This window comes from Chelonia mydas, chromosome 19 (assembly GCF_015237465.2).
Source record: "Chelonia mydas isolate rCheMyd1 chromosome 19, rCheMyd1.pri.v2, whole genome shotgun sequence".
NCBI classification, from domain to species: Eukaryota; Metazoa; Chordata; order Testudines; family Cheloniidae; genus Chelonia; species Chelonia mydas.
In genome coordinates, this window is record NC_051259.2 from 1,463,014 (window position 1) to 1,491,001 (window position 27,988).

Genomic DNA, 27,988 nt, shown 5'->3' on the forward strand with positions numbered 1-27,988 from the left:
CCTCACAAGGGTGTTAAATTTAATTAAATTATGGTCACTATTACTGAGCAGTTCAACTATATTCACCTCTTGGACTAGATCCTGTGTACCACTTAGGACTAAATCAAGAATTGCCTCTTCCCTTGTGGGTTCCGGGATTAGCTGTTCCAAGAAGCAGACGTTAAAGGAGTCCAGAAATTTTATCTCTGCATCCCGTCCTGAGGTGACATGTATCCAGACGATATGGGGATAGTTGAAATCCCCCATTATTAATGGGTTTTTGTAGCCTCTCTAAACTCTCTCCGAGTATTTCACAACCACTGTCACCATCCTGGTCAGGTGGTCGATAGTACATTTCTATTGCTAGACTCTTATTATTCAAGCATGGAATTACTATCCATAGAGATTCTATGGTACGGTTTGATTCCCTTTTTTTTTTTTTTTTTTTTTACTATATTTGACTCTATGCTTTCCTTCATATATAATGCCAGTCCCCCTCCAGCACAACCTACTCTGTCATTCCTGTGTCTTCTGTGTCTTTTGTACTTGGGTATTACCGTGTCCCATTGATTAGCATCGTTCCACCAAGTTTCTGTGATGCCTGTTATATCAATATCCTCATTAAATACCAGACACTCAAATTCACCCGTCTTAGTATTTAGACTTCTTGCATTTGTATCCAAGCACTTCTAAAAGGTGTCAATATTTAGTTGTCTGCCTCGTGTGATGTCATTGAACAGGACTCTTCCTTTGACTGTTTCTCTTCAATTCCTACCTGTACTTCATCAACTTCTATCTTCTCCTCTTTACTAGGATATAGAGCATCCCCTTTACTAAACCCTCCCCAAGGGATGGGTCTGTCCGAACCACGTGCTCCTCCGCAGCTGTCGCGTTTGGACAGAAGTAGCATTTCCCCCTCCGAAAAGGGAAGGGGCAGGAAAGCGGTCTCCCTGTTACAGAGAGCCTGGGACTCAGTGTCCCATGGGAGCAGAGCCGGCCCAGGGCACTGCCCCTGGAGCTCAGTGTCGGTGCCTCTCTTGCATGAGTGAGATCTGGCTGGATGCAAGCTGTCATCTCTCCGGAAGGGCGCGGCAGGGTCGCCATGCTGCCGGCCGAGCTGGGAATTAGCTCCCCTTTTCAGCTGCTAAGCCAGGCGGATCAGCTGGGGAAACATGCAGGGTGAGCTTCCTGAAGCAGCCCCAGTTGGGCAGCGCAGAGGGCGATGCGGCCAGAGAATGGGTGCTGCCATTCAGCCATCTGGGTCCTGTCCTGGAGCCTGAGCCTCCAGCGCCCGCACCCAGGGATTCCACCTGCTTCCGCGGTCTCGTCGCCCGCTCCCACCTCTTTGGGAGCTCCTCCTGGGGAACCTGGGGCAGCAGCACCCCCTGGCCGCAGCCACAGAGGACAAGCCCAGGCCTGCAGCAAACGAGAGATTTTGCTCTCAGTGGGGTATCCCCATTCTGTTCCTGAGCCAGCGCAGACCGAGGGGATGTGCTATATCCCAGGGGTTGGCAACCTACGGCACGCGTGCCAATGTTTAATGGCACGCTGAGGCCGGCCGGGTCCCAGCTGCTGGCCCCGCTCAGCCTGCTGCCGAACCCAGGCCGGACCCCGTCCCGGCAGGCAGCAGCGAGCCATTAAAAATCCTGCCTGCCCTGGCCGCTCTTCCCCTGCCCCCCCCGGGCATGGTGAAGAAGCTTGGTCCTGCCGGCTGCTGCTGCAGGGCAGGCAAGTTCCCCCTCCCCTGCCTCTTCCCCCAGCCTGCTGGGGTCCTGCCGCTCCTCCTCCCCTCCCTCCCGGCCGCCCATCAGCGGATGGCCCTTGCCAGGGAGGGCGAGAAGCGGAGCCAGAGCGCCCGAACTGCTCCAGGGAGGAGGCGGAGAAGAGGTGGTGACGGGGCCTTGGGGCAGGGGGGTGGAATCAGGGCATATCCCCTCCAGTCCAGCCTCCTGCACAAGAAACGGGATCCCCCTCTTGGCCCCAGAGGTGGGCCCTGGTGGTGAGGTCTGAGGCGCAGTGGAAGTGGGCAGGCGGGCTGGGAAGCTTGCAGTGGTACTGCCGGTGCGGATACAGAGGAGGTGTCGAGTTCTAGCACAACGTACCCCAAGCCCCGATTCAAACCGCTCCGGTATCCAGCGGAGCCTCGTGGAGCACCCCCTGGGATGAGATGCCCCGGGCTCTAGCTCCGCACTGAAGCCGTCTGTCTGCACGGCATAGGGCTGGTTAATATAAACCATTGCACGATTTCCATTCGGGGAGCGGAGCTGGGTGTCTCTGCTCGGCGGTCATTGAGCAGTCACTATGTTCGGTTTGAAACTCGTGGGTCATTCACTGTTCTGGGCGTGAGGCGAGCTGGTGACATGTACTGATAGTGAGCATGCCTCTGAGCAAACAAGACTTGGGGAGAAGGAGCTGATAAAAACCTCAGCATCTGGCCACAGAGAAGTGGGCTGAGAAGTGAGCACTGCGTTCAGGGACCATGGGGAGAGGAGCTCGCGTATGCCCGAGGCTGGGCTGCAAGCTCTCTGGCCGCACTCCAGAGCGGGATCAGAACATCAAGGCAGAGGGTGGGCTCATTGCTAAGAGGGTCAAAATGAAGTGGTTCTCCGTCCCAGTGGGCAGTGCAGCTCTGCTGAGACGCAGGGAAAGAAGAGGGGAGGTGTCACCCTGCTTAAAGGGAGCCCCTATCCATCAGCACAGTCACCCCTGGACAGATGAGCAGGGCTGCTCGAAACACAGGGAAAGGGTTTCACAAAACAGTGCAAAATTCCTGTCCTGCTGGAGCAGGCACAATGACCGAATGAAATCAGCAGCATCTCCTCTCTGCAGGTAGGGGCCAGATTCTGCCTCCATGCGCTCCCCCGTGGCTCCCTCTCATGCAGCTCAGTGGGAGCCCCTGCACCAATACAAGGGGGAACTTGGCCCTAAAAGGGGGAGGGGCCAAGTCCCAGAGTTAGCAAGAATTCAGTCCTGACCAGTAATTAGAATTTGTTCTGTTGAATCAGGAATCTGCTCCGATTTCTGTTACATTTTCTGTGCTTAGAACAGCCTCCGTAACCCAAACAGAACAAATGCCATCAGCAGCTGCATGGTTCTGATAAGGCAGAGCATAGAGGTTACTGAAGCGATCTAAGGGGTTTGCAAATTGCTCTGGAAGCAAGCGTGAGGTTTTTCTTTTCCTTTGCAAATCCAAGTCCTTGCCGCTCAGTTACTAGCCTGGAATTTAAAGATTCTGTCGTTCCAGTGCTTGCTTTTGAGGTATAATAAATGCAGTATTTAAAATACAAAAAGATGTAGATGTTCTATAAACACAGACAATGCTTACATAATTAACTAATAAAAATAACCTGCATTCTAGCCTGCAAAAAATGTTAGTTTCAAAATAAAGCAGAGTTTTTTATGATAATTAGAAGCAGAAGATGTTCAAACATGAAAGTGGACATTTTTCTTGGCCTGAGATTAGGGCCTCAGAACTGGTCTCAGTTTAGGGGGTACTAAAAGCTCCCTGTTGCCTGATGTAACTGACCTATATAGGAAGTTTGGGACCTGAATCAGCTCCAAGCAGTGTGGAGAGGTATTCGGATGGTTTCCCCTTTTGGAGTCTGCAGACATGTGAGCCCAGCTTATCTGGGGCAGGACCCTGCTCATGAGGGAGGATGCTCCTCAGCTGAGTTGGCTACCTCCCCGTAAAGTATATGGCTGTAGGCAGATGAGGGCGTGTGAGTCTGGGCTGAGTGAGTTGCTCCAGGAGCCAGGCAATAAGCCAAGGCAGGCATGTGACCCTCCCCACTTTGGCCTGCTGCAGGCACATGCTCCCAGCCCACTTCAGGAGCGTGGCCGGGAACCTGCAGAGATGCGTTCCCCTGCAGATGCTCTAGGAGTGGTAGCCAAAGCCAGGCCAGGTGTTATTTCTGAGTGGGAGATGGAGTCGCTGGGCGGGGCTGATGGAAGCGCTTTGGTGAGGGAGTCGGGGGGGGAGGGGCGTAGTTATTCGGGGTTTATTACAGGGTTTGGACGCTGGCCCAAATTGCTGCTGTTGTTTTCATGATATTTATCTCCATGCTCAGAGCAATCAGACCAGGTGTGCAACAGCCCCACTCCCTCCCCACCCAAGTAGATTTGGGCGCGTGATTCCATCCACCGATGCATCCGTATGGACCAAGACAGAGTGCGAGACTCCATCTCTTCTGGGTATTAAGCAATCGCACTCGTCCCAGATATTGCTGCAGTTGCATCTGAAACGAGGCTGAGAATAGTGGCTGTGCGATGCCGGGCTGCAAGTTCAAATCACTTGCTCCTTGGTCATCTCTTCTAGCCTGCTCAGCCCGGGGGAAGGGGGCAGGGAAGGAGAGAGCCCGTCTCTCTGAATATCTAATCCGGATATTTATCGAGCACTCAGCAACGTGCTGTCTGGGTGCCGGTCCTGGAGCATCATGGGATAGGCTCTGGCGTGAGCTGTGCATGCAGCCCTCCTGGGTTGGAAGGGTGCGAGAGGAATAATGGGGAATCCTTGAAGTCTCTTTCCCTTGTGCTGCAAGTTGGACACAGAGGAGTTTTGCAAATGTTACCTTCTCACAGCCAAATATGTTTTTCTCACATTAGCACATATGAAGGCCAATGCTGACCAGGGAAGCCGGGATCCCGAGAATGCTGGGCCGCATTAGCTCAAGGAGCTTACTAAATCTTGCTGAGTTGACAGATGCTTGTGTCCCACTGAGGAAGATGCAGGCCAGGCTTGGAAGGGCCCTCAGGAACAGATGTGTCTTGGCCAGAAAGGACAACAGCGCTTGTAATGGCCACAGGAGCAATCAATTATTTATCTGGGTTTGACTCATTTTCTCTAGGCAGCGTTTAAGCTGGAGCATGAGCTCACTCATTGCATCAAATATTAATGACAGGTCTCCTGAGAGAGGGATTTTTTTCTATGATGCTGCTGATTGGCCAATAAAGGGTCCATTCTTACCTAAGAGCCAGCGCTAGGGAGCATTTCACATAGCAATAAACCATCTCGAAGCTGCAGGATCATTCGTGCCATCTCCCATGAGATGCTGTGTGAGCTATTAGGCCCAAAGACACAGGGCTGCTTGCTGACAAGAAACACTCAGCTCTCTTCATGGGGGCTTTTGGAACTGGAGATTTCAAATGTTCTTCTGGAGTCAGCTTGAGCTGGGTCACGTTTCTGGCAGGAAGGATGTCTTGTGACTCTGAGAACGTTCCAGCACAAAACCTGGGCAGAGTCAATCCCGGTTAAAATGGGAGCTTTTGGGGCGAATTTCAAATGAGAAGCTACTACAGGGAGGAGAGTCAAGGCAGACCCTATCCAAGCATTCCCTGTCCAGCTCTGCTGATGTACCTCCACCCTGAGCTGCAGCATGCTCTGCATTTCCCCTCTCCTCCCCAGCTCTGCTCCTCCACCAGCAGCCCGACCTGCAGCAGCTCTTGCTATGCCGAGTCCTGGTTTTCCTCTTCAGCAGAAACGGCCAAATTAGCCAGTAGTTTTGTCCTAAAGACACATGAACATTGCGGAGAGGTGGACCCAGTTTATCTCCTGCTGGGATTTGAATCTGGGTTCTCCAGGGGCATGTACCTAAACCATTATATCTCCGGGCATGTGTCAGTGCTCACACTCCATCCTCTCCACCCCATCCCTGACTTAGCAACAGTAACGTCTGCTTAGAAGGAACATCAGATTAGATGGGACAATAGGACTCTGCCTGATTCCCTCATCTCAGGGGGCTTCTCTTGGCTCCCAGAGTGTCCCATCTTCTGTTATCCATTGGAAGTTTAGCATTGAATCCTGACCAAATTAATGATGGGCTTGCACTTTTCAGGTTACATTCTCACTGGTATGAGGTTGCATTTGGCCAGGGAGGCACAGCTCTGCTGAAGGTTGGCTTGGGGTGGTGAAAGGTTGGGGTTTGACAGGCTGATATGAAGCGGGTTTCACCAAACAGAAGACAGATTGGGTTAGCTCAGGAACACGCATAGCGAAGGGTTTTCCTGTAATCTCTTCTTTCTGACAACTCCCATGTTGGACAGATTTGTACCTGTTGACACCCACTGGAACATCCTCCTCTCCCGTCATTTAATCATAATTCTTCTACATTTCCCCTATTGTCCACATGTTGGTGCGGCCAAGGCGCCATCCATACTGCGATGTCACACCTAGTAACTCTGCCATGTGTTTCACCACAGAGCCTGGGCAGATCTAAAGCTGGAGCTCGGGAACACTCCTGTCTGAAATGTTCATTCTGGAGCCACATCTGGCCTGCTGTCCTGCAAAGAAAAGGTTGAAGTGAGGGGGAAATAGGAGACAGAGACAAAGGGGGACTCGGAAATGGGGGCTGGGAGGTCAGTGTTTGAGCGACCAGCTTATCTCAGGCCTGAGCCATTTCGTCCATTCTGATGCCTGATAATTTTTCTTGCAAAGAATTCCAAAAGGCTTGTCGGCTATTTTGACACTTTAATTATCAATCCCTGGGCCAGACCCACTCTGCAGGAATTCCACGCCAGCTGGTCTGCCCTGAAAGGCAGCATCCTCTACTTGTCTTTAGAAGGGGCAGTTTCCTACATGTGCTACCCCTTGCCAACTGGAGAGAGGGAGTGCTGGCCTGGAGGAGGGCTCAGTCTTCTTGCCGATCCAGCCCGGGGACTCTTTGCTGAGACCGCCAAAGGGCCCAGATTGGGTTGGGGGTGAGGGGTAGGTTGTGTCTTGCAGACACTTGGCCACAAGGGCTGAGTCCACTAACCACAGGAACACGTTTTATAAACCTGAATAGCAGATGGAAGCCAGCGCGAGAGTGGGCCGTGTAGCAAGCTGCTGTTGTTACAGCCAGTTCCCTGGACAATCTTGCTGCTCTGCAATGTGTTTGTTAACCTGCGGGTATCTCTCTTGCCTTTTCAGTCAGTACCGAGGTGAGCCAGGGCTGCGCGAAAGGCTGTGACCTGTGCTCTGAGTTCAACGGGTGCCTGAAATGTTCCCCCAAACTCTTCATACTGCTGGAGAGGAACGACATCCGACAGATCGGGATCTGCCTGCCATCCTGTCCGCTGGGGTACTTCGGCGTTCGCAATCCAGACATGAACAAATGCATCAGTACGTGCCAGGGCCTGGGAGAGAGAAAGATACAAAACCATGCCCTGCACTTACAGGTCCTCACATCCAGGGCTTGCAGTGAGTCAACCCTTGCCTGCCCCCAGGATGTGGATCAGGGGTAATATCCCCATTATATGGATGGGGGAACAGGCCCAGAGCGGGAAGGTGACTTGCCCAGAGAATATCCATAGAAAGGGATCCCTTTGCGATTTGCTGCTTGCAGCCCTGAATGCGGCATGAGAGCAGAAGAGAGATTTATCCTGTTTTGCACCTGAGACGGGAATGCAGTTCTCTCCCCTGCAGAGGTGGCTGCGTTTCCACCCACGAATGCAATGTCCCATAGGGGTTTATTTGAAACAGATTAAGAAGCAATAGCATGAGCCGAGGTGCCTTAAGCTTTCCCAGTGCCACCTAATAGCTCCTACCAAGCCAGGGTCAGTAGAAGTAGCGCAGTGAGTTTCTCTAAGGTGGGAAAGAGCACGCACAGACTGTCCCACAGAGAGAGAGACATCAATGGACACTCACGTAATGATGGCCTGAAAAGCCTGTCCGGCATCGGTTAGTTTGGACATCAGCCCCTTCTCTCAGCTTTTGACTTGCGTTTTGGCTACTGTGTCTTTGGTCAGGGTCCCCCGGGATCTAAGCTAGGAGCTGACTGCAGTCATTCTTGTTAGGAACAGGAAATTGCAGAAATTAGGTGGGAAGTGCAGAAATGTGGCTTGGAACTACTGCAAGAGAGTGTAAATTGGTGCAACTCTGCTCAAGTCAATGGAGCTACCCCCAGTTACACCAACTAAACGTCTGGCCCAACGTATGTTAAACGTTATGCTTAAACCACGGAGAGCCTCAGCCAGTGACAGACAAAATGTCCTCACGGGCCCATCAGCCAGGGTCAGGTTGCTATCATGGGTCTTTACAAGGTGGGCATGGGGCAGGGGCGGCGGGGGTGGGGGGGGGGAAGGGCTGAAGCAGTGAACTGTCAAACAGACAGACTTAGAGACACAGTCTCTAATTTGGGCATTTCTTATTGTGTTGTGTGAATTGTCTGGCTTACCCACCGGGTCGAAGTGATGCTAACACATTGGTGTCATAGCTGACCTCTCGAGGTGGGCATGCTCTTACTGCCAGGATCTTGTGCGGTATCTGGGGAACCAGTGCCACAGACGCTACCTCTTCCTTCGTCTGCCCATCCGTAATGAATTGGGTCTTTGGCCTGGGTCTGTCTGTCTTCCATTGCAAGGGGCTGGGCCAACTGAAACACCAGTGAGTGAGTTGGACCTATGAACAATCCTGGGGTCATTTCATTAGCAGCTTCATAGAACCTGGCACCACAGCCAGCTTCTATAGCCACACTAGAGCTGGGTAAGGAGTGACTGAAACTGGAGTCAGCTCCTTGTCTTCTTCCATTTTGGCTGATTGTCTGTCAAACTAAACAGGAGCCCAACCCTCTTGCAATCATATTGCCAAGATATAACCCAGCGTAGGCTGCTGCTGATGTGATAACTTCAGCAGAGTGGCTCTATCTTGCAAGGAGCAATGGCAGAAGGAAACCAGTTTCCTTCTTGGTAGCACCACCAGGCCTGGCAGAGTGCTCAGAGACATACACTGGCCGTTTGCAGATTCCGTGGGCCAGGAGGGCTCTCTAGTGGGGTATCTAGTCCTCCCCCTTGCATAGCTCCACTCTTCCTTTCCCCTCTCCAGCAGATGGTGCCCAGTCTCCACCTTGAAATGTAACTTGACTGCAATACGCACTTTCCACTTTCTGTACCTAAAGGCCACAGAAGCCTGCCGGGAGTTGCTTTTCGATCATATCCATGGATCTGCTGATTTTGGCCCTGGGGGTAGAATTCAAACTATGTGGCTGTTTTTTTTTTTTCCCTTTTCCTCCCCAGAATGCAAAATTGAGAACTGTGAGGCCTGTTTCAGCCGAAACTTTTGCACCAAATGTAAGGAAGGTTTGTACTTGCACAAAGGGAGATGTTATTCCACCTGCCCAGACGGCTACTCTGCGGCCAATGGCACCATGGAGTGCAGCAGTCCTGGTAAGTGGCATTAAAGCTGCTAGAGCGATTGATTTTTCTGCCGGGTCCTGTAGCATTCTGAAGGCTCAGATTTGTGCTGCCTGTCTGTATGCAATAGCGTATTAATCCTTGCCCACTTTCCCTGATGCTCCTCCATCACCCTGCTGCATTTCAGTGACGTCCCATGAACAGCAGTGACCTGCTGGGGTGCCAGAGTGGGCAGCCCAGCAAGTATGTGAATGGAACAATTAACAGCTCAGCAGGTGCATTCTAGAGCAGTGCTACTCAAAGTGGTGGTCCGCAGACCGGTGCCGGTCCACGAGCCACCTGCTGCCGGTCCGCACGCACATTGGGAAAAAAAATTGCCGCTCCCCCGCATCAGATAGCTTGAGAAGCACTGGGCTAGATGACCTGGAGGTACCTGAAGTGTTCGGCAACAGACAAGAAATTCCAGCTGACATTGTTGAAAAGCTTTCTTTTCCCTATGAGAACATCCTAGTAAAACTGGGGGAGCTATAGTCTTTCCTCCCAGGAAACACAGAGTGTATATGTGATCTTTCCTGCCTGGAGACAGATTTTCCCTGTAAGACATGCACCTGAACCCCCCTCCCTGCATCCCAGCTGTGCTGTGCAAAGCCAGGCAAACCAGAATCTGCCTCTTCATTTGTTCTTCACTGGTGGCATATTTGCATCTGCAAAAAACAACAAACAGTCAGGGGCTTAACTCTGCAGGAAACTCTCCGCCCTTGCCAATTTAATATTTAGTTGCAAAATGCGTGATCGGTTTTCTGTGCCGGTTGCCTTAAAGCATAGCTGTGGTTTGGAAGATGTCAATAAACCCTGCAAGGGACAAGGCTAGCTGCAGCAGCATTCTAATGAGTGAAAGTACAGCCAGATACTCAACCCTCTGGAGGAGTGTAAAACCTTCTGGCATACTACAGCACACTGTCCCGATTCATTGTTTGTTCGTTACTTCTCCGAAAACACCTGTTGCTGAGACTCACAATCTAAATGACGGACTCAAAGATATAATAGCCTCAGGGAGGGGTGGGGGGAGCACACCTCTGACCTGCTAAAGGCCCAGATGTGGGGTGCAGTGGGTGACAAAGACCCCATATGAGCACGCACAAAAATTAACCATGCAGGAAACTTAAACTGTGGCAGGCTCCCCTCCTCGTGCGAATGGCTCCTCGGTCTCGCCCGTCTTTGTTTCTAAAGTAAATAATTTTCGGCAGTGAAAATGAGGGAGCACCGTGTTTGTGTGGAATGCGGGGAATTTGGGGGCTAAGCGGGTTGGGGTCCCTCAAAATGAGGGACATTCGGGAGGTGTGCGAGGTGCGGCAGAATGCAGGCCACGGCCATGGGGTTATTTGGGTTAGGCAGACATCAAAAAGTGCAGACATGCCCGTTGTTGGCACCCAGCTTCATGTGGGTGAGGTCTGCAGTGACCCACGTCTGGGGTTGCCAAAAGGGAAAGGCCACGTGAGGCTAGGAGACAAGAGCGAGTAGAAAAAGCAGGAAGGGATCGTGGTGACTTGTTCTAGGAGAGGCAGATGTGATGCGCTCTGAGGGTCCAGGCATGTTCGAAGTGAGGCTTCCCATTCCCCTGCTGGGCCTCCAGGACCCTGCTCTGCAGGTGGAGCAGAGAACGGGCCGGGGGAACGGTCCCCTCGGGAGAGATGCACTGAACCTTCTGGCTGAGGCCAGGTGCAGTCAGAACCTTCTCCTCAGGCACACTGACTTGTTACGTGGTCCCTGCCTTGATCACCACAGCCCTGTGTGGTGCAGCCCGGAACTGGCGTTTGGACTCCAAATGTCTCGCAACAGGCCCAGAAAATTCCCATCACAATAGATTTTTCCGCATTGTTTAAGTCTCTGAATAATGCCAGCGGCTCCACCCTAGAGCTCTGGCTGGGCTGGGGTGCGTGGGAGTATTGCACCTCACCAGAGGCAGCTCTGGGGGAGACAGAGATCTGTCTGGGAGGAGCAGGCAGCTGGTGGCACTGGGGAGGGAAAGGGCTCCGGGGACGTGTTGGGGGCACTGGGGAAAGTAGTTTTCTCCTGACTCTCTTGCTGTCTGGCAGCACAATGTGAACTGAGCGAGTGGGGCCCTTGGGGCCCGTGCGCCAAGAAAAGGAAGCTGTGTGGCTTCAAGAAAGGCAACGAAGAGCGATCGCGGAAGGTTCTGCAGGCTCCCTCTGGAGATGTGTCTGTGTGTCCTGCCACCACGGAGCTCCGGAAATGCACAGTGCAGAAGAACCAGTGCCCTGAAGGTGAGCTGATGGCAGGGCATTTCACCCTCTCCCTTTGGGGACACATTCTGTTTGCTTGTCATTAACATGTAGTTTCTCTGCAGGATGTAACAAACAAGGCCCGGTCAGGAACCTGGCAAGGGCAGTCAAGACCCAGGGTCAGAGCAGGGGGAACCTGGGCCTGGAAGTCGTAGACTGCATTCGTAGTCAGGTTCCAGGCTGGGGTTGATACCGAAGGTCAGAATCCAGTTTCCGGTGCCGAGGCGGAAGGCGAAGTCCAAACCAAGCTGAGGGCAAGGCCAGGCACTCAGGAGCCAGGAGCAGGAATGGTCCCGGCAGCTACCTGAGATCCATGCTGCTGCCTGGACTTCCTGGAATGCTCCTTGGTTTATATAGGGCGGGGAGCCAATCGGGAACCACCAGGCTGCCCCATATCAGACCCCTTGAGGAGGGACTTCCCCGATCTGTGTTCTCAGCGGATCATGGGCAGTGGAGCGCAGACTGGGTGGCAGCCTGGAGATGCCCCGCTGCCTGGCAGCTCTGTAGGTCCAGGGGTGAGACCTGCTGGGCCTTACAGCCCCCAAATAGGCCCTGCTTTGTGCTGCATCTCCACAGGACAGGCACGTCTGTGCTGCGTGACCCTCCTTGCCACAGCCCGAACTGACAGATGTGAGCAGCTGTGATGTGTTTCATGCAATGTCATGAGGCACTGAGCATCTTGCCTTGCTCTTTACAGTGTGTGTCCAGTTTGCCTTTCATAGGAACGCAGCCCTGCCAAAAGCCTTTCAGGGCCAGTGTGCAACATGACAACTAGAAAGAACCCTTGGCTGTAAAAACAGAATGAGCCACTGAGCGGTTAGTTTCTAATAGGATCAAGCTTAAAAAATTGTCCCTGGACACAGCTTGCTGTGTCTGCTGTATGTTGGCATTCTTATTCCATTAGCTTCTTCACTGGAGACAGAGAACACACCAAGGGCTGGAGCTCATAGTCCACTTACAATGTGATGGTTGGTAGATGGTTGGTCCACTTACAGTGTGATGGATGAAGAAAAGGAGGACTTGTGGCACCTTAGAGACTAACCAATTTATTTGAGCATAAGCTTTCGTGAGCTACAGCTCACTTCATCCCATGCATTCAGTGGAAAATACAGTGAGGAGATTTATATACACACAGAACATGAAAAAATGGGTGTTTATCACGCACACTGTAAGGAGAGTGATCACTTAAGATGAGCTATTACCAGCAGGAGAGTGGGGGGAGGGGAGAAAACCCTTTGTAGTGATAATCAAGGTGGGCCATTTCTAGCAGTTAACAAGAACGTCTGAGGAACAGTGGGGGGCGGGGGGGAATAAACAAGGGGAAATAGTTTTACTTTGTGTAATGACTCAACCACTCCCAGTCTCTACTCCCCTTACAGTGTGCATGATAAACACCCATTTTTTCATGTTCTGTGTGTATATAAATCTCCTCACTGTATTTTCCACAGTATGCATCCAATGAAGTGAGCTGTAGCTCACGAAAGCTTATGCTCAAATAAATTGGTTAGTCTCTAAGGTGCCACAAGTCCTCCTTTTCTTTTTGCGAATACAGACTAACACGGCTGCTCCTCTGAAACCTGTCAATGTGATGGATGGTTCCTCTCTAGCCCCCTTTGCAGAATGTTGTGTTTTCTTTGCTGTTCCTCACAGTCACTGGACTTGTGAGCTCATGGAGGCTGGTGGCTTGTTCATTCCCCTCCGGATTGCATTAGGACTGCAGTTGTGCTGGCTGCTCTGGGGAGCCCCGTTCTGGATAGTGCCTAACCCTGCAGGCAGAAGACAATAAGGAGCAGAGGGGAAAAGGCAGGCGTTGAGTTTAATGGCTCTCAAATGCACAAAGTGAATTTTCCAATCATGCTAAGGAGTCTGGCCTGTAACCTCAGCAAATGCCGGCTCTGAATGCCCTGCCAGAGATGGAAAATTACAAAACCAAATTAGAATTTCAGTCATCTCACCCCTTTGTGAACACAAATAATACTGAGCTCATGGGCGTGCACTTCAACCACCCTAATGCCTCAGAGAGCAGGAGAAACACAGGCCTGCAGCGTGCAAGCTGGTCACGAGGCAGTGTCAGCACTCACTAGCCATTGGGCCAGCGTGCCTGCTGGTCACGAGGCAGTGTCAGCACTCACTAGCCATTGGGCCAGCGTGCCTGCTGGTCACGAGGCAATGTCAGCACTCACTAGCCATTGGGCCAGCGTGCCTGCTGGTCACGAGGCCGTGCTCAGCTCTGTGATCAGCCAGCATTCCATTCGATCGTCTCATTTTTGCTCCTTTGCTTGGTTTCAGGAAAAAGGAAGAGAAAGGAAGAGCAAGATAACACGAATGGAAACAGAAACCGGAAAGACACCAAAGATGCTAAATCTGGCACCAAGAAAAGGAAGGGCCAACAGAGAGGGACTGTGGTCCCCATGACTCCAGCTAGCCCTGCTCAATAGCTGCCCCTTTACAGTCACATGATGGCAAGAGTTCATTGCTGCTATGTATATGAAAGCTTTATTGAACCAGAGCACTGCTACACAACAGACACAATCAGAAAGATAGACAGACAGACACAGAAACTACACACACACACACACACAAAGACTGACAGAGACCACACACATACGCAACATAGACTGCAAAGAGCAAACTTCTAAGAAGAGGAGTAAGAAAATATAAGAGATGAAGCTTAAATGCCAAGGACTTTACAATGGGAAGCTGGGGAGAAAGTGTGAACCAGAGTAGAGGGCAGTGATGCAAATATTCCTGATTAAATGTCTCAAATAGAAGCCAGCCATGTAAACCCCAGCATAACGCAGCTTCAGCCAGAGACTAGAACTGATTTGCTACTATTCCAAATCAAAGGATCTGGAATCGTGCAAAGGCAGTGGCCTGTTTCTATTCCCCCTTCCTTTATTTTGTGTTTTAAGCTGTAAGAGAATATATGTTAAACCTTTGTGAGAAGGGGTCAGAGATGTCTGCCCTGAAATGGCTTCAAAAATTTATTTCAAATTAAAAAAAAAATCCAACAAAATGACAACCAAATTTCTGAGCGTATGGTTCATGGCTCAGCCCCCGCAGAAGCTGGTGGCCCGTGGGGCAGGGCCTTGCTTGCAGAAGGAAAACTCATAAAAGCTTTAAGAAAATCTCAGAAAATGTTGCCAGCTGCATCCTAGCCACAAATCAGTCGTCATTCACTTGCACAATCCCCATCTGTGTTCAATAAGCCCCGTCGGGAATTTCCCATCATGCAGCAAGTTGAGAAAATTAGAGGTTACAGCAAACCACAGGCTGTTTGATATTGCGATTCTGACAACAGTCGCAGCTGAAAGGATTCTGTGCTGGACTGAGGAAGGTGCTGGTGCCTTTGTGCAGACTCCTCCCTAACCTAATGGAGAAAAGCCGTGCGGTCCCGTCTCTGCAGGGGGCAAAATGTGCAGAACCTTTACATCCATTAGAAAACCATTCATCGGCATGTCGCCAGTTGGACTGGCTTAGAATTAGCACCAGCACTCTCTAGGTCTCCCCACTTCTCAGCAAAGATTTAATCTCCCGGGTGAAATTCACCACTGTGCAACACGGGGCCTGTGGCCACAGGGCTTCCAGGAGACTGAAGCAGTGCGCACACACTTTGTGCAGCCCCTGTGCACAGGGTGGATTTTACCCAAAGCACTGTAGTGAGGCTGCATAGTATTCAGACTTATCCAGTGGTGCAAGGAGGGAGGTCCGATCCGGTACGCCATACCAGTGAGCTATTTATAGCTGGTCTGCTGTACCAGTGAGCTATTTATAGCCAGTAGGCCGTACCAGTGAGCTATTTCTAGCCGGTCCGCCGTACTGGGAAGACACGGGAGGAGCAGAACGGCGGCCCCACAGCCCTTCCACGCAGCTGTGACTAGCATCTCCTGTCTGGGGTCTGTAGGCAGCCCCGCTGGAGGACAGGGCTGGGGGCGGTAGAGCAACACTGGAAGAGCTGCTGTCGTGGGGCTGCCCCATGTTCTGCTCCTTTCGCCCCTGTGGTTCCAGAGAGGCCTGCGGTTCAGAAGTCTCTGGCGCAGCAGGAGGAGACAGAGCTCCCCCCAGGTAATGTGGGATGGATCATGGGGAGCGGAAGGAGAGAGTGTGGGGCCCCAGGCTGGGGGCGGGATGGGTTCATGTGAGGAGTCACGTGGGGGGGTCATGTGGGGAGGCCACGTGACCCCCCCCCCAGCTGGTGCAGCATACCGGTAAGAAATGAATTCTACTTGCCCCACTGGTCTTATCTTTCAAAGTGTGCATCCCTTGGTGTAGATATTTGCAGACCCTTCTTCATCCCTTTAAGATCCAGCCGAAATCACTGCTCCCGAGGGATGGGCCCAGGCGAGCTGCCCTGCCCCATAGGGCAGTATCCTGGGCAAGCTGCCCACCCTCCTGGGGGTGTCAGGGGCAAGCTGCCCTGCCCCCAGGGGGGATCAGGGTGAGCTGACCTGCCCCCCAGCTGATCCCTAGCACTCAGCAGGTTTTGGTTTACCATTATTATTACACCTCTTTTGTTCCTGCTCTGCTTCCTGGCTGTCGCAGAGTGCGAAAGCAACCACTGCTTCTCAGAAGTACATGCGCTGGGGGAGAGCTGCCCCCAACACGTAATGTGCTGACACCTTCCGAGGTCACACATGGCCACCTGATGTGGCTGGCTGCATCACCTCACACACCCGTCCTGCCGGCTAGCTGGGAAGAGTGCTCGTTGTATTTCGGAAACACAAGTCCATGCAGCTGCAATTCTAGGAAAAGCTACTGGAATTCTCTTTTTGGCCCACCTGCCCTAGTGCAGTTTTGGCGGGGTTCAGAACGTGGGAGCCGCATAGTTGTCCCAGTTCCAGAGCTGCACGAAGCTCTCCGTGCCTGCCGTGCTGACAGCAAGGCCTTTGGGCCCATCATCCACTCTGTATTTAAGTAAACAAGCGGCCGTTATATCTTTTAGAGGGGATTCCATTTCAGCACAATGATAAATGAGCAGCATACCAGGCAGAGAGTGCGAGAGGTTCTCAAAACTCGTCTTTTCGATTGTTTATAGATCATGTTTAGATGAATCCTGGAGGAGACCTCCCCAGTTGAAAGGCTGGATCTTGCTTTATTTTCTGTTGTCAGCGAGCGGTGAGAGGAGTAGTCTGTTTGTACTGTGGCTTTGTACCTAACATGGACCTTTTCCCCTCCAGCTGTTCAGCAGCAATATCCGGTAACCCTTTTGGGAGTCTCACTTCACTAATTTCCAGCACCATCCCCAGGGCCCCAGCCCGCTCCTCAGCAAAGATTGAAGAGCAGAGAGCGAGGGCATTAACAATTAACGATAATTATATTCCTGACTGCTACCATTCAGGGTTCCCTACAGTACAGAATATCCAGTATTAGCCTCCATATTTAAAAACTAAACTGCACATCAAGATAAATCAACCAGGCACATGTGGTGCTGCAGGGTCTTTGATTTGCTGTTGTTGTCATGTTGGTTTGGCAGTTACTTGTTATTTCAGAGGAGGAGAACAAGGCCTACGCAACACTTCAGTTCCACCCCAGCCCTATTTTGACATCTTAAGTGGTGCATAGCCCTTGTGTTAACCCTGTCCCAGGGGGGATTTTCACTCCAAATTTGTTAACTTGCAGTGGGGCCCCCAGTCATTAGCGAGGGCTGTTGGCAAAGGTTTCCAATCCTCTCTGCTGGGTTGTTTTGGAATGGCTGCTTTTCCTGTCAGAGCAATACATCCAGTACAGGTGTCTGACACTCAGAACTTTCCTCACAAATGTCACTCAGATCTTTCTGTTTCACAGTTAGTGCCGGGAGGCTTCACCCATTAGTGCCAGGTGTGTCCAGGGAGCATCACCACCCGGGGTTTGGTTTGGATCCACGTACAGCTAGTCGAAATTCTTCAATGGCCTTTTTTTTTTAAACTGAAAATTTTGCAAAAGAATTTCATTTTGTGAAATTTGAGGGGTTTTTTTTAGTTTTTTTCCCCTCTCTGCCTGTTTCAGCAGCAAGATGGAAAAACACAAAACAAAAACATTTAGTTTTGAAATTTTTCAGTAAAAAATTGTGATTTTTTTTTAAATCCATTCTTTTAGAAAACTTTGACAGGAATTTTTTTTTCTAAAATTTTTGAAAATGTTCATGATTTTTCCCCGTGTGTTTTGCTTGTTCATTGACACCCCCAGATAGCTGGTTTGTGTTTGGGGATTTAAAAGCATTTTCCCTTTAGCCAATATGTTTCCAAGAAGAGGGGCCTGGGTTCAAACATCTGGGGAATGCTTGGGGGTGCGACTGCTCCCAGTTTTGGAATTTTTTAAGAGGGCTTCATTCATCTCAGTTCAGTTACACGTTAATGCTTTCTCAGTGGTGCTGGAACCATTTGTATAGTGGGGATGCTGAGAGCCATTGAACCAAACTGTAAACCCTGGATATAATGGAAACCACTTCAAGCCGGGGGTGCTGCAGCCCCCGCCCCCCCCCCCCCCCCCGCAACACTCCTAGTTCCACCACCTATGTGCTTTCTTTCCCTTTACAATACAAAATCTGCTGTGATGTTCTCCTCATGGCATCACCATAAAACATGCTTCTTAGCAGGCTGTGGTGCTGATCATTTTTGTTCATGTATCGTTCACAAAAATCAGGGTGTCTCTCAAACAAGTGGTTTAAAAATATTTACAGGAAGGACAAAACATCTCTTATGAAGCAGTTTATTCTCCACAATTCCAGGCAGATTAATGCTTCAGGTATCTGTATGGCTACCTGTAAGGCAACACTATTACCTCTGGCGTCTAAAGCTGTCCCACACCTCCACCCAATCTTTAATGGAATTGGAGGAGTGTTCTGTGCTATTCTGATAGATTAGATAAGATAGAGGGGGTGGATGGGGATAGATAGATAGATAGATAGAATCATGGACATTGTTGGAAGCTCCTTTGGACAGAGATGTCTTTGTTTAAATTAGTGACACAAAAACATTTTTACTCACGTGTCAAGTCAATGGCAGATTTCTTTTCAAAATCTGCCTGCATAGCTTCCAGATATTTTGCTTAGCATTTGGGTAATTTTTCCCAGTTCTGATGGAACTAGAGCAAAGGAGAAGGAACAAAATATCACCACCCTACAACCCTCAGTTTAGAAATTGTTTAATTTCTAGCTCATTTGCTGAGTTTTAGGCGCCGAGACAGACCCATCTCACCAAACACAGACTGGTTGTAAGTATTATGCTTTCACCCTCCATGTTTAATATAAATCCAGATTTTCACCTGCCATGGTTAGGTTTAAAATGTGCACACACAGAATCCTCAAATAATAATTTACTAACCTTCTACTGCGGTAGAAGTGGAGGGAATGTATACATGTTTTAGTTCATGTTTACATTGAAATGATTTTTCACTCAGAAGAAGTCCAGGCTTTGATTAAAGGAAGGATATTCAGATGGTGGCCTCGGTGCTCTTTGATGCCATTATCTGGGTTACATTGCTGAAGGATTGCTGAGAGGAGATTCAGCACCTATTGACAGATTTTAAGTAAATCAGTGGACCTCACAGAAAGGGATGGTAACGCTGAACCGTTTTGGTTTTTTTTAAATCTCCATTTAAATGACAGAAATCCCAACTTTATACAACCAGTCATCCCAAATAAATCATTCTGATGGTATTTATATACAGGATAATATCGTGTACCCACCTGAATACCCCACTACAGGTCAGGCAGAGCAGCCTGCCAGCACCCCCCGGTATCTGAAGAGCAGCAGAGCCCTGCTGAGAACAACAGCAGTCTGGGGGTTGTAGGTAGATTATATAGTATTATTTACAACCAGTGCAAAGCAGCTTGGCTAGATTCTTGCGTGCCACCCATCTTGCACATGAACCAATTGTATGCAAAAGTCCCAGGACGCGGGCTGCTGGAAGATAAAATGCAGCACATGATATGCACCGCTTTCTGGAGAATAAATCACATTTTGTGCCGAATAAATTCAGATCACAAAATCTTCCTGTCTTACTTTATTTTCAGAGAGAATATTTATGTGTGAATGCTTCATATTCCAGATTCCTAATAAATACTTTATACATATGATAGAGAACATTGGCCTGATTCCAGCCACGTAGCCAGGTGGAGGGAACAGAGGGAGCGATCCAAAAAAAGGCACCATTTGTGCTCCCCCCCCCCCCCCCCCAGCTACGCCAATGCTGCCATAACTCTGTGGCCTTCCCCGGAACGACGCAGTGCTCAGTCAGGCCCTATACATCTAAGAGAACTGAAGGGGTTGAGTCTGACAAGCACTCTGCTCTCAGAGGACTCAATCCTGCAAGGTCTTGAGCACCCACAGGTGCCACTAAAGTCAATCACTGCCCATGCTCTTCATTCTCCCTGTTTTCTTACCATCACCTCCTTTTCCCCCCTCCTCTTCCTCCTGCTCTCTTTTCTTTGCTGATTTGAACTGCAGCTGTGGGAAGGATAAATCAAAGGCATTGAGCTCTGGGGTCTTATTCCTCTGTTAAGGAGTCACCAAATCTGGGCCATGTGCCAAGAAAGCCCTGTCACCCCGTCTCCCTTCACAAGCTTCACCCTAGAGGATGACAACTTCATAGTCCCTGAGGGACAGTGTCATCAGGAGAGGTTGTGGTGAAGTATCTAAGATCTTTTGTTTCAGAGTAGCAGCCGTGTTAGTCTGTATCCGCAAAAAGAAAGCTCACAAAAGCTTATGCTCCAATAAATTTGTTAGTCTCTAAGGTGCCACCAAGTACTCCTTTCCTTTTTAAGATCTCTTGTGCCACCTTGGAGGACCTTGAAGACTAATACTGAAACATAAATCTGCCCTGGTATTCTGTGGGGACCAGTGCAGTGAATGGAGTCTCTAGACTGGTGTTGCCCTTATCCTAGCAGCATTAAACTAACAACAAATACAGTAGCTCCACACCACTCTGAAAAAGTGCTCTGAATAGAGTCAAGTCTCAGAAGGAGACTTTCTCCTTGATTTGCTCCTTGATCATTGAAAACTTGAAGAAAGATGGAGGTGATCTATTGCAGATGATGCTTGCCAAAAAGAACGACAACTCCAGTTCCTAACAATATGGTAAGAATAACTTAACCAACCCCCTTAGAACATCATAGAATCATAGAACTGTAGGGCTGGAAAGGACCTAGAGAAGTCACCAAGTCAGCCCCCCTGTGCTCAGGCAGGACCAAGTAAACCAAGACCATCCCTTATAAACTGTCCAACCTGTACCTAAAAAACCACCAATGATAAGGATTCCACAATCTCCCTTGGAAGCTTATTCCAGTGCGTTACTACCCTGACAGTTAGAAAATTATTTCTAATAGCGAGCCAAAATCTCCTTGCAGCAGATTAAACCATTCCTTCTTGTCCTACTTTCAGTGGACATGAAGAAAAATTGATCACTGTCCTCTTTATAACAGCCCTAACATATTTGAAGACTGTTATCAGTCTTCTTTTCTCAAGAATAAACATGCCCATTTTTTAACCTTTCCTCATAGGTCAGTTTTTCTAAATCTTTTATCTTTTTTGTTGTTTCCCTCTGGACACTCTCCAATTTGTCTACATGTTTCCTCAAGTGTGGCCCCCAGAACTGGACCAGTACAGCAGCTCAGGCCTCACCAGTGCTGAGTAAAGCACAACAATTACCTCTTATGTCTTACATACGACACTCCTGTTATTACACCCTGGAATGATATTAGCCTTTTTTGCAACTGTGTCACATTTTTGACTCTCATTCAATTTGCGATCCACCATAACACCCAGAGCTTTTTCTTCCAAAGCGTTTGCAATCCTTCCCGGCTTGGTGTCATCTGCAAATTTTATAAACCTACTCTCCATTCCATTTTCCAAGACATTAATGAAAATATTGAATAGTACAAAACCCAGAACTGACCACTGTGGAACCCCACTAGCTATGCCTACCCAGTTTAACTACTCTTTGAGTACGGTCTTTCAACCAGTTGTGCACCCACCTTATAGTAAGTTAGTCTAGACCACATTTCTCTTGTTTGAACGGCATGTGGGACTGTGTCAAAAAGCCTTACTAAAATCAAGATAAATCATGTCTATTCCTTCTCTCCATCCACTGGGCCAGTAAAGAAGGAAAATAGGTTGGTTTGGCATGATTTGGTCTTAGCATATCCATGTAGGCTATTCCCTACAGTTCTATTGGCCATTAGGTGCTTACAAACTGATGGTTTAATAATTTGTTCCAGTATCTTTCCAGGTATCAAAGTTAGGCTGACTGGTCTAAAACTCCCCAGGTCCTCTTTGTTCCCCCTTTTAAAAACAAGTACTATATTTGCCTTTCTCCAGCCCTCTGAAACCTCATCTGTCCTTCATGAGTTCTCAAAGATCATTGCTAATGGTTCCAAAATTGCTTCAGCTACTTCCTTATGTACCCTAGGATGAATTTCATCAGGCCCTGCCAACTTGAATCCAACTTATCGAAATATTCTTTAACATGTTCCTTCCCCCATGTTGTTAATATTAATTGTGTTGAGTATCTGGTCACCACTAATCTTTTTCATGAAGGCCGAAGCAAAATTGGCATTAAACCCTTCAGCCTTCTTGATGTCATCAGTTATTAGCTCTCCTTCCCCGCTAAGTACAGGACCTACAGTCACCTTCATCTTTCTCTTGCTCCTAACGTAGTAAAAGAACCTCTTCTTACTATTTCATATGTCCCTTGCTAGGTGCATGTCATTTTGTGCCTCAGCCTCTCAGCTTTTATCTCTACATGCTTATGCGATTCTGTTGGACTTCTCCTTAGCAATTCGCTCATGTTTCCCCTTTTTGACTTTTAGGTCATTAAACAGCTCCTCATGGAGCTATATTGGCCTCTTACTATTCTTCCTATCTTCCCTTCACATCTGGATAGTTTACAGTTCTGCTTTTAGGATTGTCTCCTTCAGAAACTGCCAGCTCCCCTGAACTGCTTTTCCCCTTAGATTTTCTTCCCACGGGACCTTACTTACCAGTTCTCTGAGTTTGTTAAAGTCTGCTCTTTTGAAGTCCATTGTCCTTATTCTGCTGGTCTCACTCCTTCCTATCCTTAGAATCATGAAAATTGATCATTTCATGATCACTTTCACCCAAATTGCCTTCCACCCTCAGCTTTGCTACCAATTTCTCCCTGGTGATCAGAATTAAGTCCAAAATGGTTTTCTCTTGGTTTCCGAAACAAAAACTTATCCCCAGCACATTCCAATAACTTACTGGAAATTCTGCTATTTGCCCTATTACTTTTTCAACAGATGTCTGGGTAGTTAAAATCCCCCATTACTACCAAGTCTTGCGTTTTGGATATTTCTGTTATTTGTTCTAGAAATGCCTCATCCACCTCCTCTTCCTAATTTGGTGGTCTATAGTAGACCTCCTACCATGACATCACCCATATTTTTTACCTCTTTTATCTTTACTCAGAGACTTTCAACTGGTCTGCCTCTGGCCTCCTTCTGGATCTCAGAATAAGTATATATATTCTTGATGTATACTGCCAACACCCCCTCCTTTTTTGTCCTGCCTGTCCTTCCTGAACAAGCAATTCCCATCTGTACCAATATGCCACTCATAAGATTTATTCCACCACATCTCTGTGATGCCAATTCAGTCATAATTTAGGCTATGTACTAATACTTCCAGTTCTTCCTGTTTATTCCCCATACTCCTTACACATGTAATTATGGCAATGAGTCATTCTGCTGCCATCACATGGCCACATTCATTGGGGGGTGTTTACAGTAATCAGACCATAACAGAAGGTGTTGAGCAAAATTCAAAATGACTAAACATCAACAAAGGTCAGACCAGCCTTGTCAATGAAACTAAAGGCATTTGACAGGTATGACAGCCTGGCATGATGCCCTGACCTGCCCCTCCTGGTCTGGGAGCTATGGTGGGAAACACACCACTCTACTTATTTGAGAAACAACAGAGTGAGTTAAAAAAACAAAGTCAGTATGTATCAGTATTGAAATGAATAAACTCGTGGGCTGCAGGGCAACAAGTGGAAATGGCTGAATCATATATAATTAGATACATCAGCCCAGTAACCTTAGATGCTGGAATTCTTCCTGCCAGACCAAATTTGAGGATGATTCCTTCCACAGCTGCAGAGATACTGCAGGCCAAATAGTGCCTATGTGATATTTAGTCAACTTAGGTGGAATGCCCAAATAGTCAGTTCAGCTTGACTCTGCTAAGACTTCTGAAAAATGCTGGAATCCTTACAAATAACTAACATTGCTTTATTTGAAAGAACAGAAAATGGTAGTTTCAGAAAAGTAGTTAATGTCATGGAAAACTAGATAGATGATACCAAGGCCAGCTGGGACAATCATGATCATCCAGTCTGGCCTCCTGCATAACACAGGCCAAAGAACTCCCCCAAAAGAATTCCCAGAGCATATTTTATAGGAAAATATCCAATCTTAATCTAAAAATGATCAGTAATGGAGAATCCACCACAATCCTTGGTAAATTATTCCAATGTTTAATTCCTCTGATCATCAAAAATTTACACCTAATTTCCAGTCTGAATGGGTCTACCTTTAACTTCCAGCCATTGGATCATGTTATGCCTTTCTCTACTAGACTGAAGTGCCCATTATTAAATATTTGTTCCTCTTGTAGATACTTACAGACTGTAATCCAGTCACCCCTTTAACCTTCTATTTGTTTAGATAAATAGATTGAGCTCCATGAGTCTATCACTGTAAGGCAGGTTTTCTTATCCTTTAATCACTCTCATGGCTCTTCTCTGAAACCTCTCCAATTTATCAACATCCTTCTTTTTCACAAAACGCACAGTCAACCTGTGGAACTCCTTGCCAGAGGATGTTGGGAAGGCCAAGACTATAACAAGGTTCAAAAAAGAACTAAATAAATTCATGGAGGATAGAACCATCAATGGCCAGAAGCTGGGAATGGGTGACAGAGGATGGATCACTTGATGATTACCTGTTCTGTTCATTCCCTCTGGGGCACCTGGCATGGCCACTGTTGGAAGAGAGGATACTGGGCTAGATGGACTTTTGATCTGACCCAGTATGGCCATTCTTATGTTCTTGAATTATGAATACCAGAATTAAACACAGTATTCCTGCAGTCCCAAATACAGAGGTAAAATAACTTCTCTGTTCCTACCCAAGATTCCCTTGTTTATGCATCCTAGGATCACACTCGCTCTTTTAGCCACAGCATCACATTGGGAGCTCATGTTCAGCTGGTTATCCACCAAGACCCCCAAAACTTTTTCAATCACTACTTCCCAGGACAGAGTTCCCCATCTTGTAAGTATGGCTGACTGTAATGGGGTTCACTCACCACTCTTGCGCCTCCTGCCGGCTGTCATGGGAATTAGATCTTCAGGTGGTGCCTCGCCGCCATCACTCCTGATCTAGGACCCGCGTCTCTCCAAGGACCGCGGCATCCTCTTCAGCGACACAGCCCTCCGGCCATGCCGCACACTGTGCTCTCCCCTTCTGGGGGACCAGCAGTCCACTGTTCACAGCCACTTCCCTTAGTGGCTACTGCAGCAAATTTTCTGGCCACTTCCTCGTGGCCCCAGCATCCTCTTTGCCCTTGCCTCAGGGCCTCAGCCTGCAAACCTCAGCAGTGAGCCAGGAGCTGTCTCTAACTCCCCTGGTCCCTGCTAGCAGCACTGCTCTGTCCAGAGTGCTGGCAGTTCTCTCAACCTTCCAGAGACACAGATCTTCCTCCCTGGACTCCCAGCAGAGAACTCCTCTCTGCTCTGCAGCTCCCTTTTTATATGGGAATGCTTGACCCTGATTAGCTCCTCCCTTCAGCCCTTCTCTGATTGGCTGCCTCCTATGCAGCCTACCTAGGGCTCTATTAATCCCTTAGAGCCCAGTGTGGGGCAGGCGCCCCATCACACTGACATTCTTGTTCCTAAATGTATGCATTTATATTTAGCTGTATTAAAATGCATACTGTTCACTTGAACCCAGTTTACCAAGCAATCCAGACCACGCTGAACCAGTGACCTGTCCTCTTCATTATTTACCACTCCCCTAATTTTTGTGTCATCTGCAAATTTTATTAGTGATTATTTTATTATTTCTTCTAGATCATTGATAAAAATATTAAATAGTGTAGGGCCAAGAACCGATCCCTGCGGGAGACCCCACTGGAAATAGACCAGCTTGATGACAATTCTCCATTTATAGTTACATTTTGAGACCTATCAGTTAGCCAGTTTTTAATCCATTTAATGTATGCCATGTTAATTTTACATCTAATTGTGTAATCAAAATGTTGTGCGGTACCAAGTCAAACACCTTACAGAAGTCTTAATTTATGACATTAACTATTTTGCCTTTATCAACCAAACTTGTAATCTCATCAAAAAAAATATTACATTGGCTTGACAGGATCTATTTTCCAAAACCCATGCTGACTTGCATTAATGACATTAACCTCTTTTAATTCTTTATTAATTGAGTCCCATATCAACCGCTCCATTATGTTGCCTGGGATCAATATCAAGTTGAGAGGTCTATAATTAATCAGCTCTCCCATTTACCCTTTTTAAAAATTGGCACAATATTAGCTTTCTTCCAACATTCTGGAACCTCCCCAATGCTCCAAGATTGATCGAAAATCAATACTAATGGTCCAATGCGCTCCTCAGCCAGATTTTTAAAATTCTTGGATGCACGTTATCTGGACCTGCCGATTTAAAAATGTCTAAAGATGTTTAAAGATGTTGCACTTTGAAGATGAAAGGAGGAACGCACATTAATGTCAATAAACTCCCTGTATTTCACCCTTTGCTGCCCAGTGGAAGAATAAATGTGTGCAGCCCACTCAGTACATCTGGATTTGAATGACAGGACTTCCCATTCTCAAGCTTGGGGGGATCAGCATTGTCGCCTGTATGCCAACTCCTCTGAAAGGCAGAAATTCCCCCAGCAAACCAATCCAGATGCCCGCAGGATCCAGCAGGCATTTATAACAGGAGTTCTCCTTAACATACACTACATTTACGAAACCGACTTTTTCTGTTCTTTCAAAGAAAGGAACATTAATTTTCTGGAAGCAGCCCAAGATTTTTAGTTACCAATAAAAAGAGTGTTTTCCGAAGGAAAAGGGAGGGAAAAGGGGTGGGGTGGGGGAGGAAGGCAAGTATTACTCAACTATTTAGTCTAAGAGTTTGAAAATCAAAAGGATCATTTGACAGATTGATATCAACTCTAATAGAAAACACACCAGTCCTGGGAAAACTCTTCCGCATAAGCCTTAAGTCTGACAGCTTAACTAATTATCTACAATTTGGAATTAATTTTTTTAATTCCCACATCAGTGTGTGTTTTGTAAATGCTTAAGGCACATATAATTCTGCTAAGAGAAAACCAGAAATTCTAGGCTTATCCAAAACAGACTGAAAATTAGAGGCTATTAATATCATCTTACAAATCATTCCGGAGCACTTCAAAAATTAAAAGTACCTCACACCACAGGGACTATAGAATATCAAAAAGCAAAATGCTGCAAGTCATAAAAAAACCAGTCTCATTTTTAGAGTGTCTTAGCAGAAATAAAAAGAATTCTAAAACCAGTAAAGTATACTTCCCACTCCAGTGCTAACAAGAAGTATTTGGAAATGAGGAGCTAGAACCTCAGCTAGATCTTGATCCTGGAAAAGGTAGTTTCTCTGAGATTATGCCAATTTACAGTAGGTGAGGATCTTGTCCAATGTCTATTAAAATCTGGCAGTGACATGAATATATATATATATATATATATATACAGGGATGTTAGATATATAATTCACCCCAACTTGTCGTCTTGCATTTGTTTGCAATGTCCATGCAATTCTTAACAGGACTGCTTAAAACATGTTTCAATCTTATCAATTCTATTTCTAAAAATCATTGCCAACAATCCCACACTAACAAGCCAGTGAACCCATGAGCATCACTGCTATAACAACAAGGTGGTGCCACCATGACCAACACTACAATACCAAACCAGTGCATCCATGGGCATCCCTACAACAACAAACTGGTGCCTCTGTGCCCCATGCTACCATAATAAACCAGCATGCAGTCTGCATGGAGACATTTTAGGATGTGAATAGATTTCACGCTCAGACTAAGGATTCTTATTATTTTTCTGTGGGTAAAACAAAAATTTAAAAACAATGAAAATTCCATTGGCAGTGTCCTTGAAAATTCAGCTCTCCATTCCTCTTGGATGACTGTGGCACCCCCTTTTTAGGCCAGGGAAGGACGGCCTTGCTTAGCCTATCCAGTAGGTAAAGTATTGCCTCCAGCCCTGAATGACTTTCTGTGAGGGATATTGTTGCCAACCCTCCCGGACTGGCTGGCAGTCTACCAGAATCGGCATCAATCTCCTGGTGGCTACTGAAATCACCAATCCGGGAGATTTGAATAGGCGTCTAAAAGTCCGGTCAGGGGTGCAGTGGGGCTAACGCAGGCTCCCTACCTGCTCTGACTCTGCGTGGTGCCTGGAAGCAACCGGAGTGTTTGGCTAGGCACAGGGGCAGCCAGGGGGTCTCTGTGTACTGCCCCCAACCCGAGTACCGGCTCCACAGCTCCCATTGGCCGGGAACCAATGGGCGGTGCCTGCAGGCAG

General features: G+C 48.0%; 1 protein-coding gene and 1 long non-coding RNA gene across 22 annotated transcripts in view; one reads left to right on the plus strand and one right to left on the minus strand.

Moving 5' to 3' along the window:
- RSPO1 (R-spondin 1) overlaps positions 1 to 19,355 on the plus strand; it is a 57,808-nt gene extending 38,453 nt beyond the window's left edge. For 17 of the 19 annotated variants that reach the window (XM_043532457.1, XM_043532453.1, XM_043532464.1 and 14 more), the window contains 4 exons: positions 6,884 to 7,075; positions 8,968 to 9,117; positions 11,181 to 11,369; positions 13,677 to 19,355. In XM_043532457.1, the coding sequence (XP_043388392.1) occupies positions 6,884 to 7,075; positions 8,968 to 9,117; positions 11,181 to 11,369; positions 13,677 to 13,825 (680 nt within the window). In that variant the 3' untranslated portion in view covers positions 13,826 to 19,355. Of the gene's footprint in view, positions 1 to 6,883; positions 7,154 to 8,967; positions 9,118 to 11,180; positions 11,370 to 13,676 lie in introns of all 19 variants that reach the window. The other 2 variants (XM_043532448.1, XM_043532447.1) reach the window with 1 other exon arrangement.
- LOC122463363 lies at positions 397 to 27,972 on the minus strand. Of its 3 annotated transcripts, none has more exons than XR_006286630.1 (4): positions 27,839 to 27,972; positions 18,353 to 18,449; positions 6,751 to 7,089; positions 397 to 6,255 (listed from the first exon to the last, which is right to left on the minus strand). It is a non-coding gene; the product is annotated as an uncharacterized LOC122463363 (long non-coding RNA). The 3 variants fall into 3 exon arrangements; XR_006286629.1 differs by lacking the exon at positions 27,839 to 27,972 and adding an exon at positions 24,695 to 25,675; XR_006286628.1 differs by lacking the exon at positions 27,839 to 27,972 and adding an exon at positions 24,010 to 24,173.
- Positions 27,973 to 27,988: the final 16 nt, after the last annotated feature.